General features: G+C 38.5%; 1 protein-coding gene across 3 annotated transcripts in view; it reads left to right on the top strand.

Moving 5' to 3' along the window:
* The window catches only part of LOC139140159 (uncharacterized), a 70,902-nt gene extending 56,183 nt beyond the window's left edge, over positions 1-14,719 (top strand). For all 3 annotated transcript variants that reach the window (XM_070709218.1, XM_070709219.1, XM_070709217.1), the window contains exons 4-7: positions 10,203-10,372; positions 11,716-11,790; positions 12,830-12,952; positions 13,336-14,719. In XM_070709218.1, the coding sequence (XP_070565319.1) occupies positions 10,203-10,372; positions 11,716-11,790; positions 12,830-12,952; positions 13,336-13,559 (592 nt within the window). In that variant the 3' untranslated portion in view covers positions 13,560-14,719. The remainder of the gene's footprint in view (positions 1-10,202; positions 10,373-11,715; positions 11,791-12,829; positions 12,953-13,335) is intronic.
* The last annotated feature ends 203 nt before the right edge of the window (positions 14,720-14,922 follow it).

The raw sequence follows: 14,922 nt of genomic DNA, 5'->3' as shown, positions 1-14,922 counted from the left end.
GTTAGTCGGTGCTTCAACATGCTTTGGGGACTAGAAGAAGATACTACACCATAAGGCACAACACCATGTCTTATCATAGCACCGCATAGCATACCACACCACACCATACCACATCATAGCATAGCATACCATATCATAGCACACCACACCACACCGCAGGATAGCATAGCATAGCATATACCTAGCCGTACCACCCCACACATCATCTACAGTGGTTTGCTTTGAAGCATTGGCATCAGAAGAACTAGATATTCTGTCTAAATCAAGGTGTTGCCAACACTGTCAGGTGTAATCAACAGCTACGCGGTAACTTGAGTCGATCATAAAATAATCAACTCTGCAAAAGTTGAAATATTGTCTAGCAGGAGGTCAGACGTGGTCTAAACAACACCTCCACGTATGTCCAAACACTGTCCAAGTCTTATCACTTGCTTTCAGGTGTAGTTGTTTTGACCATATCTGTCCTGCTGTAAGACGATGTTTTTAACTTTGGCAGAGTTGATTTCACTGTGATCGACTTGAATTACTGCTCGGCTGACAATTACACCTGACAGTGTTGGCAACACCTCAATTTAGACAATATGTCTACTTCGCGCAATGCCAATGCTTCAAAGCAAACCAATGTAATATCATACCATACAACACAGTACAACAACACATCATAACCTAACAAGACATATGCCTTTGCATAATGCAGCATCGCATAAAGAAGCATACCACAGATTAGTATGGGGCAGGAAACGGCACACTCCGTTTCATACTTCTTTAACATGTATGCCTCTGTAAGATATCATCGTCGGGATTCAACGTTCCCTTTTAGTCTCCTAGACACAAAGTGTACTGACCTCGCTAACCGTTTCCAACTTTAGATCAATAATACTAATAAAGCATCTCACTTATAGAAGAACAATCATGAACATTTTCAAAGAAAAGATACAAACTCTATAGGACAGGCGAGGGCTTTCACCATATGTGATTAAGTTAGAGACTAGAGAGCCTGGAAAATCTCAGATGAGATTGAGGAGGGCGTACTAAAAGACGGAGGAATGAACAAGCCTGTAAATCTGTGTTTGCGCGATTTAATCGTCGCTAGCGAGCACCGGTATTCTCGGCATGTTTGGCCTGGGACTAGTCTTACAATGCTATGAAATATTTGTTGAGCTTTGTTTTGTCAAACAACATTTCGCCATCCGTAGGACAAGAGGGGAATGTTCTACATTTAATGATAAACTGTCGTTGATCAAATCGTCAGAAAGTGTACTCCAGCAGGTTCGTGGTGAATCATGGCTCGCCTCGGGATATCTGGCTATCATTACGATGAGTGTTATTTCAAAAACAGCGGGACGTTTCTGTCCCCAAGGAGGGAATATAATCAATATTGCTGTCGTACGCTGCTATGAATTTAATCTCACGTTTTTTTGGGTTTTTTTCGCTCGTAAACACGACATCGATTTACCGAGACGTTGCCCTGCGAGTGGTGTCCCTGTTAAACTCGTGTATCTCAACTTTTCGACTTTTGTTGCGCCTGCGAAGAAGATACGTTTATACTTATTGTCACATCCCTGTACAAGAACTGAGGGCATAACTAAACTCGGCTGGACCAATAGGCGTGCATAAAATATGATTTCAATTTACAGCTTCATATTAAAGAACCAATAGCTGTAACTTTTGACAGTATTCAGACTTTTAAAGTTTTACCATTACTTTATGATCTACCACATGTTGGGGTTCATTTTTAAGCTCCCCGAGTAAGAAAAATTGTCACCAGTCTTAGTTTTTTTCCATAAGTCAACACAGGGATGACGGCCATTTTGAGTTTGAAATATCTGTAAATGTTAGATAATTTGTTTCTCTTGTACCAATCTTTGCAAGGTCATCCGATTTTAATTCTTTAATTGTAAGAGAATGGTTGAAAATTTAATTGGGGAAAGTTTGAGCAAAACTTTAAGACTTTCACTTTTGAGGCGTATACTACCTTAAAGGGAAACGGTCGTCGGAACTGCGCCTGTGCAAGTTTCTTGTTTACAAACATTGTATTTCGTGCATGATATCTAGATGCACCTCATCATCATCAATGCTGCAACATTTCAATTATAGGATGTAGATTATGACAGACATGTTTTAACTTTCATCAATCACCATCGTACGGTACTTTGGATACAGTGTTTACATTGGTCGTATGGGTCGCATTCGACCTTTGAACGTATAGTTCCGACGACTGAATCCCATTAAAAGATTTACCATGGCGAATCGGATCTGATACAGCGTGAACTTCCCTAACGCGGTGATAGTAAAATATGATGATATACTGTTGAAAAACGAGACGATGTCATACTGCGGTTTCGAAAGCTCGTATCTTTTTTATGATTCAATGTTATTTCTTGAAAGGTCTCATTGAAGACCTTTAAACAGCATGTTAGTCGAAACGTCGGTTTCTAGAGGAAAATTCTGTGCCTTCAACGGCGCCAGTGATAATTTTCCAAAAGTACACTTCTCATACTTTCTTCCCACTCAACCTAGCAAATGTGTGATATATAGAGTCAAAAACAGGTCATTATCTCCAAATACCTAAGCTTGGTACGTTCATCCCAAGGAAGCGGAGATCATCTGACCCCAGGCAACGTGGCTGATATTAGGTCTGTAAATGTACATGCCATTGGTCAGGATTTACGAGTTTTACTTTCTAGGGCATATCGCTCGCGTGCTCTCGTCAATACACAGAGTTGAATAATTTGTGACACGAGTAGAGGACTCCGCCACGTGGTCGATTACCGACCAATCTCACGGGGGAAAGTCACCAGCCAAGTGTTTCCGGAGCTGTGCTTTCTGTTGATTTTTTAATATTCCATCTTAAGATATTTTGCAGCTGACGTCAAGCGAACATTTAATCACCGAAAGCATGGATAGAAACAAAGATACTTTATCCCATGGGGGGAATGTGGAACATGGCTCACTAATAGTTAGAGGAAATCCCGCTCTCCTGATGGGATAGTAAGCATGCTTGTCGATCATATTTCATGTAGACACTGATTATGACTTACTGATGTACAATGATTTCATTTTGGAAACAAGAAGGCTTCCCTCGGAGACAGAGACACGGAATTTCAATGAACGAGATTAGCACACGAACTGATTATAGCGTGAAATTCTTACAATGATCGATTGATAAACATTCGAATTTTTGTGCATTTCATATCGAGGAATTTTGCCATGATGTTACGGTTGTTTGATCTGTGTTAGCTCTGATCCGCTAAATCTCGAACAGTGACTCGCTGCTGTCTGACTTGATCTATAGAGCCACATCGAATTAATTAGCTCACGTGTGTAAACACGTGGGCTATTGTCATAGCGATGTCTGTCTGTCTGTCCGTGTGTGTGTGTGTGTGTGTTAGTGTGTGTGTGTGTGTCTGTCTGTCTGTCTGTTTACACGATAACTCAAAAATGCCTGAACGGATTCAAGTCAGAGTTTGTACACAGGTACCATATGCTACTTGCAAGAACTGATTAGATTTTGGTTAGTGTGGCTTGCATATTAATGAAGTTATGCAATATCGTTTTTTTCCGTACAATGGTTTCCCTATGGGGACGGTAATGACAGTGTAGACATATATCAAGAAATACTGCACAAAATTTCATGAAACATTTCACAGATGACAATCTCAGAACATTATGATGCTGCTGTGAGTGTCATGTCAATTACCTTCTCATTTGCATATTTAATGAACTTTTGTTATTAGTGAGATAACTCTGAAATTCCTGTACCAAACTTGATGATACTTGCAACAAATATTGATCTGATATATATCTAATTATACTTTGAAGCAATGGGCAGTGTCAAGTTAATAAATAGCTCATTTGCATATTTTATGAAGGTTTGTAATTAGTCATATAACTCCGATATAACTTCACCAAATGTGATGAAATCTGCTGCAGATACTGATCCGACTAATATCTAACTGTAGTGTAAAGCATTAAGTAGTGTGAAATTAATTAAGGGTTCATTTGCATATTTAATGAAATTTGTAATTAGGTATATAACTCTGAAATTACGGCACCCAAGTCTTTGAAATTGGATACAGATATTGATTTGATAAATATCTAATTGTACTGAGAAGCATTTGGCAGTGTCAAGTTAACAAATAGGTCATTTGCATATTTTATGAAGTTTTGTAATTAGTGATATAACTCCAAAAAAACTGCACCAAATGTGATGAAATCTGCTGCAGATACTGATCCGACAGATATCTAATTGTGGTGAAGAGCATTTACTTGTGTGAAATTAATTAAGGGTTTATTTGCATATTTAATGAACTTTGTAATTAGTGATATTACTCCAAAATTACAGCGTTAAATTTGATGAAACTTGCTACAGATGTTGATCTGATAAATATCCAATTGTGCTGAGAAGCATTGAACAGTGTCAAGTTGATAATTAGCTCATGTGCATATTTCATGAAGTTTTATAATTAGTCATATAACTCCGAAATAACTGCATCAAATGTGATCAAAACTGCTGCATATACTGATCTAACAGATATCTAACTGTGTTGTAAAGCATTTAGTAGTGTAAAGTTAATTAAGGGTTCATTTGCATATTTAATAAACTTTGTAATTAGGTATATAACTCTGAAATTACGGCACCAATATTCAATTGTGCTATGAATCATTGAATAGTGTCAAGTTAATTTTGGGATTATTTGCATATTTAATGACTTTGTAATTAGTGACATTACTCTACAATTACAGCATTAAATTAAATGAAACGTGCTACAAATGTTGATCTGATGGATATCTAATTGTCCCATGAAGCATTGAGCAGTGTCAAGTTAATTAACAGCTCATTTGCATATTAAATAAAGTTTTGTAATTAGTGATTAAAATCTGAGATTACTGTGCAATGTTGAAAAAAGCCTGCTTCTTATAGTGATAACATATATCTTATTGTTCTGTGAAGCGCACTACTATTAATGAACCTGTTGTAAAACACGTGAGCATATTCAGTTCATATCTGGTTTTCTTTTAAAATGTAGCAAACCACATAAAAATAATAGTATCCTTGTGATAAGCCGAAACGCATAGACCAAGATCGAGAAAGAACAGATAAAAGCTACTGATGATAGTATGAACAAAATTTGAAAGTCGTTGCTTCACAAACAAACAATTCCATCGGAACAGGTAGTAATAAGGTTATAAGCATCCAGCCAATGAGTTTTTAAAAATTTGCTCATATCTTACATGATTTAACTTTGGACATTTTCTTTACAGGAGCCAGCCCACAATTTTTTGATGAGAGAAGCAACTGGAAGCAAATTAAATTGCATGTATCGATATTTTAAATTCAAAATGGCCACCATTCTCTTCTGTTAAGATTCAACTCTCTGGCCATTTAAAAAAAATGAAGTTTGTTGTTATTACAAAAGCAAGTTCGTGAAAACTTAATCTTAACTAAAGGCGGGTTAACACGAGTTTTTTAGTACAATACACGATATATATATGTAAATATATATATATATATATATATATATATATATATATATATATATATATATATATATATATTTAGCACGAGCTGCTGGACGATTGCTAGACGATTGCTAGACGATTGCCACGAGCCTCGATATGTATAGGGTACTATCATAGACTCTAGACAAAACGTTTCTCTAGAGTCTCGTATGTCAGACTTGCGTTTAACCCCGTATCTTACTGCACATTTAGCACTTGGACATGTTTGAGGTCAGGGACACCTTTGAGGTTTTAACATACGTTTCGCCCTGTATAATATATGTAGCGAATTTTATCCAAATCGAGTGTACCCGGCGAAGGGGTTATTGTTATTACATTATATATAGTAGCAATTATTATATCGACATTTGTGTTTACTGCGTTAAAATTGTTTTCTCCGTAGTTAAGCACCCAAAAAGGGAGAAAGTAGAATCAAATATTGAGTGATCGTCGTCGAAGGGGAATTCAGCGCCCGGGACAGAGCATTGCTGACGGGAAGGATACTGCAGTGCATGAAATGCAAGCGACGCAGACGACAAAAAGTGACGCAAACTATTTTGCAAACACCGAACCAAATGCTCTAATAATGCTGTTCTAAAAGCAATATTCTAGACCTTTTCACTACTCTTGTAATAATCACCATATACATGTATTTAGTTATTTGTTTTAGTTCTAAAGTCGATTTTTCGCCCTCTATCTCCGAATGAAGCTCCTACGCTAGTTGAGGGGTCCGCTTTAAGACTGGTAAAACAGTGGTTTTTTCAGTCATGGTTAGCGTGTGCTCTCGTCCAATCAGAAAGACGCATTGGCGTGACCGATACGCCGGTATAATAAAATTCAGAATCAATCTATATAAGAACCGCAAGGTATTTGTTCACACGGCAATTCCTTTAAGGGCACGTTTTTAATCAGGTTTACCTATCAGCAAATTTGTACACTAAACTTCACTAACACATTAAAAATAAAAGACAACAACATCCGTGAGATATTCAATCCTCCTATCGTCAAAAACGCACTCTATCCTTTGAAGATTGTAACACACTCTTCTGCATGTAGATCAGGAATACATACAGGGGATCAGTTTTGTTCATCATATTTCACTCAGACGCCATTTTGATTCACCCCGCAGGGCAATTTTAAGATTACCTGAATATCTGCCTAAAGGATTGTCGACACAGTAATGTATATATTAATGCTTGTAAACAAGTCTTGCCAAGAGTACAAAACCAAGATATCGGTCAGTATTAAAGATATCTCGGAACTGAATTCTATCTGACGTTATTACCGCTGAGATCCTCTTACATCAAACTATAAAATTAGAATAGGCTTTCTTACACCGTGTGTATGCATCATGAAAGGAGGACGTTGAACGAAGAAACAACTTGCATTGGACGCGACCGATGTGCACAAAATCAGGTATTCAATAAAAAATATTGACCCCTTCGATTCTCTCGGTGAGCCAGCCAGGGTATAGGAATGTAAAATCGATATTCCATCGGATTTATTCCTACGCCGATCATTTTGATGAATGCTTCCACTGGTGAGAAACAAGAGTCAGTTTGTCGTTTAGTGTGAGAAGGATGAACGGATGAACGACGATAATCACGGTCATCGGTCAAGTCGTGTAGCAACTTAATTTAGAATCGGCAATCATCAGAGATTACAAAGTGTGTGAAAATCGCCATAAAGAAATCGATACTGTCTGGTTGTACAAGCTGAATCAGGCCAGTTTCCAGTCAATAGATGTTTAACGCGTTAGATGTCTGTCATTACGGTAAGTGACATCCACACCGTCAATTGTACAGATTGTTAAGGAGAACGACGCATCGTAGAACAGGTCATTTAACTTCGTCGATATTGGAGTCTTGCTCCGCACTGTCAAGTATGTGTGCATTCGTTGTCTTATAAGTTGAATTCACCTCAGTTTCCCAAGATTGGTGACTGCTTCCTGCAGCGAAGACTTCAATCGGTAGCGGAGATCTGAAGGCACAGTGCACCTCGGGAAGTAAATTCTCGCCCACTGAAAATATCAAAATGTTTTCCTAGTCCATAGTGTATGTCGACTCACGCTGAAACCTGTGGGAAAAATTAGACTAACATTTTTGTCTAGTGCAAGTCTCATTTGCACTTATTTTTTTACATAGGGACCTTTCATAAAATTTTTGTTATCCGTATGTTTAAGATATAAATAAAAAAAGCTGGTTTACTTGTCTCGCCCGAGAAAAACATAGAAAATTGGTCGTGTGTATTCGACATATATCGTGTTTGGACGCGGTGTTTGCTCTTTTACCCGACGAGAGCGTAGATCTGGGGAAAATTCGACGACGGCAAACAAAACCTGTTATTAAAGGCACCTTGCGCAGTAACATAAGGAACGGGGGTCATGTTGAATTTCCGATTAAGGTAAATTTAAGGTAATTAACTTGATTTATTGGCCTACGAGTGAGAACTCTGAGTCTCGTTCACGCACACTTACGCTTTGACGAAGACAGACATTAACTGTCCAACCGCAAGATGGCTCCGTAAATCACTGTCGTATTTTTAGAGTAACGATGGCTTCACTATGGCGTAAAATCGTTATTTACGACATGTCGCAAGTAGGTCTTAAGTTTTATTTATTGAGCCTTATCATTTTCACGACAAAACGGCGTATATCACATTTTGGTTTTAATGTTCGGGGTTATTGCGCTGTGCATACAGAAATGTTACGGCTAATTTTTTTGAAAATGTCTCGACCATTTATTTTCTTCGACTCATATATATATGCGACATTTTTACCTCGCCAATGCATCATCGACTTGTATTTACAGTGGACATCTCAGAGAAATGGTTCTATTATAGTAGATTTACCATGTTTCTGTTGCAAATTGAAGTCGCAGTCAAATTCGTTTGTCTCAGCTCGTGCAGGTGAACCAATGTTCGAAGTTCTGGTTCACTTTAAGGTAGAACGCGCCTGATGGACAGATATTAGGACTCTCAAACTTTTGCAATTCTTTTCCGATCTACCATTTATAAGGATTCATTTTAAAGCTCTTGGTGTAAGCAAACTTTCACCGGCTTAGTTTTTCTCAATTGAGTTAACACAGGGATGTCGGCCATTTTGAATTTTGAATATCGGTAAATCTTGAGTTATTTGTTTCTCTTGAACCAAAATTTTTGCACGGCGACCCCAATTTTATTCTTGATTATGAAAGAAAATGGTTGAATGATTCATTAAGGAAAGTTTGAGTAAAAGTTTAAGTCTTTCACTTTCGAGGCGCATACTACCTTAAGAACAAGGGCAAAGGTCTCGAGCCCGTCGTTTCATATATAGCGTTGTGTGGTACGCGCCTCGAAACAAAAAAAAAAACAAAACTTTTTCCCAAAACTCTCCTCACGAAAACTTTAAACCTTTGTCTTTTATAAATTTAGAACCATAAGCAGGGGATTTCTGTGCAATGTTTCCAATCATGCAACAAGTGACCTGAAATTTCTCGATGTCTGAAATATGACAGCTATACTTGATTTAACTTCACAGGGAAAAGTAAAATTTAGACTTCCACAAAAACTTAATTTACTCCACTAGCTTCAACATGGATCCACACAAGTTGCAGATCAGAAAAGAATTGTAAAAATTGAAGTGTACGAATATCTGTCAGCCATCAGTGGAAGAATGTCGAAGCTTCGTGTAGGAATCTTGAATCTTTGGCAGAACAAGGTGTAAAAAGGGTCGACGAACTTCCAGCACCGTGTTGTGAATACAGTCTTTTCCTTTGGAACAGACTATTCCAAGCGAATAAATGACATAGCAGCTGGAACTTTTCATGTTCTTTTTCACTGCTTTTTTAAATGCCAACATTACAGTTTCTTGTTCTACTGAGATAAACAGTATTCAGCTTGTCAATTCAGCCTGTGCAAGTGTAGACTTCATTGTTGTTGTTGACGAGTGAATTTTAATCCGGACTAAAATTCAACATAAACAAACACAGTGCATTTTTCGCATAGAGATGCTGTGTTGACAAGCTAAATAGTTGGTGCGTCAACATGTGAGGAGTAGAACAAGAACTTGCAGTCGACACACAAAACAAAAATGGTGAAAAACTTGTTAACGCTGGTTTGAGCATTGTAATTTTTCAACCAAAAATATCAGAGAAACATTTTTTCAATATTTATGAATTTTTCTATAATTTTTTCAATGATTTTGGACCGAATGGACATATTTTTTGGCTGCACTTTTTGACCGAAAGTTTGGGAAAAATCTGAAAAAAAATTGTCTAGACCTGAAAGAAAATGTTTGCGTTTTTATAGTACAAAATGCAACAAAAATCGACTTTGGCACTCAAAGGGTTAACAACTTATCAAAAAACTTTCAGCTTCGGTCCCCGAACATTCAAGCAGCGAAATGGTGAGTTGGTAATTTGTTGTCACAGACACGGATAACTGCAACCACGAACAATCTCTAATCACCGGCAATATCGGATGTGTGACGTCTTTCTGTTTTACCCTTCAGCTTGAAGTCAGACAAACAAAATATTTTGACGTCACACGATTTTTTAATTATCCATTGCACTGAACAGATGGAGGAAACTGCATTTCCTATTTTTCCCATCAGCTACGACTTGAGTCGTTTTCTGACGCATCTGTGTTTTCCTGTGTCCCCGGCACACGACACCAGTTGCTTTGTGACGTCACGATTTCTTTATCTCTGTTTTCCCCTTCAGCTACGACACAAGTCGCATTCATTTCGAAAATCAGGGATTACATTTACGTATCAATGATGTCAGGATGGCGGACGCCGGAACGTACGAATTCCGGATCATTTACCCGGCCATGGACAAGGACAAGCCGTCGGCCGTGCGAGAGATATCGTTCATAGAACTCACCGTCCGCGGTAAGTATGCACATCGTAGTGTCAGCGTGAATATTCCCCTTATGCAAGTTACTTAACTGCAATCAATAGATGGTTCGCCTTGAAGATCAATTATCATGAATGTGCGTATAATGGACATCTTGTTTGTAGAGATATATTAAAATGTGGCCAATGGTTTCACTGTGGCGGCACTTCTGTGACTTAGACATGATTTAGATCAACGCGATTTAAGAGTTGAACATGCAAATATAGTTTACAAACGGACAAAAAATAACGTAAAATTGTCAAAAGCTACAGTTTTTTGGGCTGCTTCTATACATCGTGACGCTTTCCGAGCGTCAAATGTACATGCATTATCCTAAACTGTTTTTTGCAACCAACCATCGATTTATGAACGCTTTTACCGGTGATTAAATTAACAGACACACGCGATAGTCTACTTTCGCAGCGTTCTGACGGTTTTATCACAAATACAAGTACGATTTATGAGTGACGTATTCTGCTGATTACATTATTTAATGTTGTGTGAGTATTGTATCGCCACATCTGTGAATACGCAATTTCGTCTATTCACTTTAACTCTCAAGATATTGTCCCCGTAAAAGCGTCACTGCATCACATCTTGTAATCGCACGACCTCTGCAGCTAAACGTTAAGTTTGTCGAATCTAGGAACGGCAATAGTATATATTACAAATTGTAGATACTGTGAGAACAGAAAACACACACTGTGTATAGGGAACCGAACAAAAATTAAACAAGCCGTTTACCATGCGATAGATGACAAACGGTTACTGCTCGCCATCTTGTTTTATCTTTGAGGTTATGTAGAGTTGTATTGACGGCAAATTTTAGACCAAAACAAACATCAGTTGAGTAATAAGCGAAAGACTTGCGCCACGGAGACAAACTGACATTGTTGGATAACTGATAGCTTTTAAATATTATTTCTAATTAATCCGTAGTCTTCGGGCAATTCACGCATCACTTGGCAGTTGATCCCGCGCTATTCATATATTACCGTGAACAGGCTCAGGGTGTGCCGCGGGACATGGGTCATAAATTTACCTAACTATCAAAGTGGAAAACTATTGAGATAAAAACACGTCTATCACGGTACCGTGGTTGATGGAATGTGGTTGCTTGAATCTGATGCTTGACTTCTTAATCAATGTAAAAACTATGCACTAATGCGAAAGTGCAATCAGTGTATATTATTGACGTGTACGAATCACAGGAGATATATACTCGTTATAATATCGCTCGCTTTCTTGTGGTTTTCTTTACTTTTTACCTCTATACAGAGATGTCAAGATATACAAATGATTCCTAGTTATCTAAAATGTCTAACCTTTTTTCTTCTAGATGATGGTGATTTGTGTTCAGACGTTGAAGTTTCGTGTAATGGTTACTGTATTCCCAAGGATCAAAGGTGCTCGTGTAAGAAATATTCTCTCACTTTTTGTACATTACCGGGGGTAATAAATCGTTTAATGTACGGGTGTAGAACCATTCTGTTAGACTTTACCCTTGGGTTTGCTGTGCTTTGGCACTCTCTAAAAACCTGAATGAATCCCAGTAAACGAATTCGACCGCCTGTAGTTATGGTATAGAATGATCGATTTTAGTCCGGGGCTGGTAGCTGACGCAGAAAAATCATGCGCCGACAAAATGTTCCAGTGGTGCTACTTTCACATTCAATCGCAAACATGGTTGCCAAATTACCATCGCAGGATGTGGACAAATGCGACCGATAATTTTAGATTGACCGGGGATTCATATTCTGATACATATCGTATACTTTGAGGTCGTCGAACATTTGAAAAACAAATGACGACAAGTACACCTACCCTTCACCCACAATGCATACTGTTGCCATATGCATTCTGTTGAAGATACATTTCGTCATTAAAGGTTCTGTGTTGACTGATTCAGCATATGGAGTGTTGATGGGGACTTTTTTACTGTAGCGAAATTGAGGCCTAACATTTTGAACATTTGACAATATAATGTTTTACCTACAGACAAAATGGTATCACATAATTTTATTATGTATAGCCTATGATCAGAAATCTGACGTCAAACAATTAATAGTCTGACGTTTTCGTGACACCAAAGTTGGTAAATGACGACATCTTGTGATAACCTTCCTTCGTCGAGTTCGCTTTTACCTGAACATCAACGTTTGAAAACATTCGCTGTATAACCGAAGTAGCACTGAATATTTGGTACAATCAACGCAATTAAATATGGTAATCTTTTCACTTTTACACAATCAAAAACTTTACAGTGCACACGTGATTTATGACGTAACGCGTAATACGCAACATGTATCCACGACTCATGACGTAGATACCTATAACGAAACAGGATTTCCTAGAAATCTGTCATGTTGAGGTTAACTGTACTTTGAAATTTGACTCTGTTTGCGGTTACAGGTTTGCAAATAACATGATAATTTTTTTTATCCATTTCTCAGCTGGAAACACGTCCCTCGGTTTAATCATCGGTGCGGTGGTTGGTAGCGTCATCGTACTTTTTGCCTGTGTGTTGCTCTTTCTACTGAGCCGCACGGGTCGGCAGATCTGTGCGCGCAGATCAGGTCAGAGGTTAAAATTACAAACGTCAAGATTCTTCAAATTAATCTTTGAGTTAAACAACCTTTGTGACATGGAAAATAGTGCCATAGGTTATGCTTATACCTAATTTGTTTCCAGGCGCCTGATTCGTTTTCCAGTCTTTCACTTTGCTCAACTCCATTTCATCTTAAACCGCTGGTAACTTGATCATCTCCGTTGCGGAACCTCTTCCAAATTTATGACAAAGACATCTGAATTTACCACTTTTTTAGTATGCACCCGCAGGTGCACTGACGGATTTATTTAAAATTCGTGATTCGGTTATTTATTTAACCATGAATGAAAACCTACGGACAAACGGCACTACTTTAATTCTGTTTGTAAACCTGTCGTGTTACATTTTCAGATCCTGGCCTGACAGAGACCGGCTTGAATGAAGACAGAGCCCTCAGCGATTACGGCACGCCACCTACAAGTCGGAGAAATGGCGCCGTTGTGTCGTTTGCCGCCAAACCGACGGTCCAAATTTATGAAGGGAAGACGAGTACACGTCAGACAGTGGAGCTTGTGGCTCTAGTAGTGACGAAAGAACTGGCCTATCTCGCGGACAGAATGGAAATGTCAGATTAAAAACGACGAATGTGTGAAAAGAAAAAAGTAGTTGAGATTTTGTTAAAGTATGGAGCAACGAACTCCGTAGTCCATGGTTCAAGTATCCAAGAAAATAGCTACCAAGGCCATGAATCATTTTGTATCATCAACACTGCCTGCGCAAAGGGATTTCTGAAGACTGTTGTCCACAACGATACCTAAGGTTGTACAATATTATTTCGGTCAAGTGGTAAACGAATTTTATGGAACTCGGACGAAGAGATAAAGGGATGGGTTTTATTTTCATGTACATTTATTTGATGAATGGTGGCGTATTCTACACTTTCATCAAATGTCCTCGGCGACACTCTTTCTGCTAAGAGGAAACTTTGTGTATGGAAGTGTTGGCGAAGTGTCTCGACAATTTTGCTGAAGATTTTCTCATTTGAGCGTTTGCGAAAGCGTGCTGGAGAAATCGTTTCCAGAAGTCAACAGGATATCTCATCTGCATCAGTAACTTTACATGACCTTTGAACTCTTGATAAGTCGGACATTCTTTACTTCCGGTCAGGTAGAGTATGACCGAACGACAGGGGACTTAGTTATCAACTTGTTGGTCGTCGCTTATGCATCGTTGCTTTTGTTTTTTGTGTTGTTTTTTTTTAGGCCTACAGCCAGGGCATTCCCCAATCTCTGAGCTGTGGTTATTGAGACGCCATGATTAGTTACTCCATTTAGATTTAGATACAAATTACCATCAAGATGGAATCATACATCTCACTTTTGCCAGGTGTATGCCAGTAAAACATCTCATGGAACACCATCCACGTGTGTGCGGCGGCGAACAACTCCGAAGTACCTTCAACGTTCCCTGTGACTAAACTTAATAAGTGATCAAGATGATAAACTTTTTTTCTTCTGTTACTTCGAGTTTAGCATTTGCAATTAGTAGGGCCCGCCAAACTGTAAAGCTTGTCAAAATATACGGCACGTTTTAATGTTGAATTTCAACATCACTGACACAAAGAAATGAGCAAACCTATAGGTACTGTACAATGAAATGCGATCCCTGAACACACATGTCCCACAAATACGCTTTTTCCCCACGTGGAGTTATTTTTTTGTATACACACATGTAAATAAATACATTGTATAGGTGTTTATCTTACCCAAGGCGAAATAAACCTTACCTTTAGGAATCTCTGGTTTCACTACATACAAGTAGCCATTCTATCTATTTACATGTAGTCGCACACAGGAGTCGGAGTGGGTTCACCAATATAGAGGCATATCCATACCAAAGGGTTGATTACATTGCCGTCGACTACGATTTTTCGCACCTGAGCCGGGAATTTCGGTTTAGCTGTATATTTGGAAAAGAGCCTCTTCCTAAAACCTGTGC

The sequence above is a fragment of the Ptychodera flava genome, chromosome 9, assembly GCF_041260155.1.
Source record: "Ptychodera flava strain L36383 chromosome 9, AS_Pfla_20210202, whole genome shotgun sequence".
Lineage (NCBI taxonomy): Eukaryota > Metazoa > Hemichordata > Enteropneusta > Ptychoderidae > Ptychodera > Ptychodera flava.
Note: the sequence above shows the minus strand (reverse complement) of the source record. Positions and strands in the feature narration are given on the sequence as shown.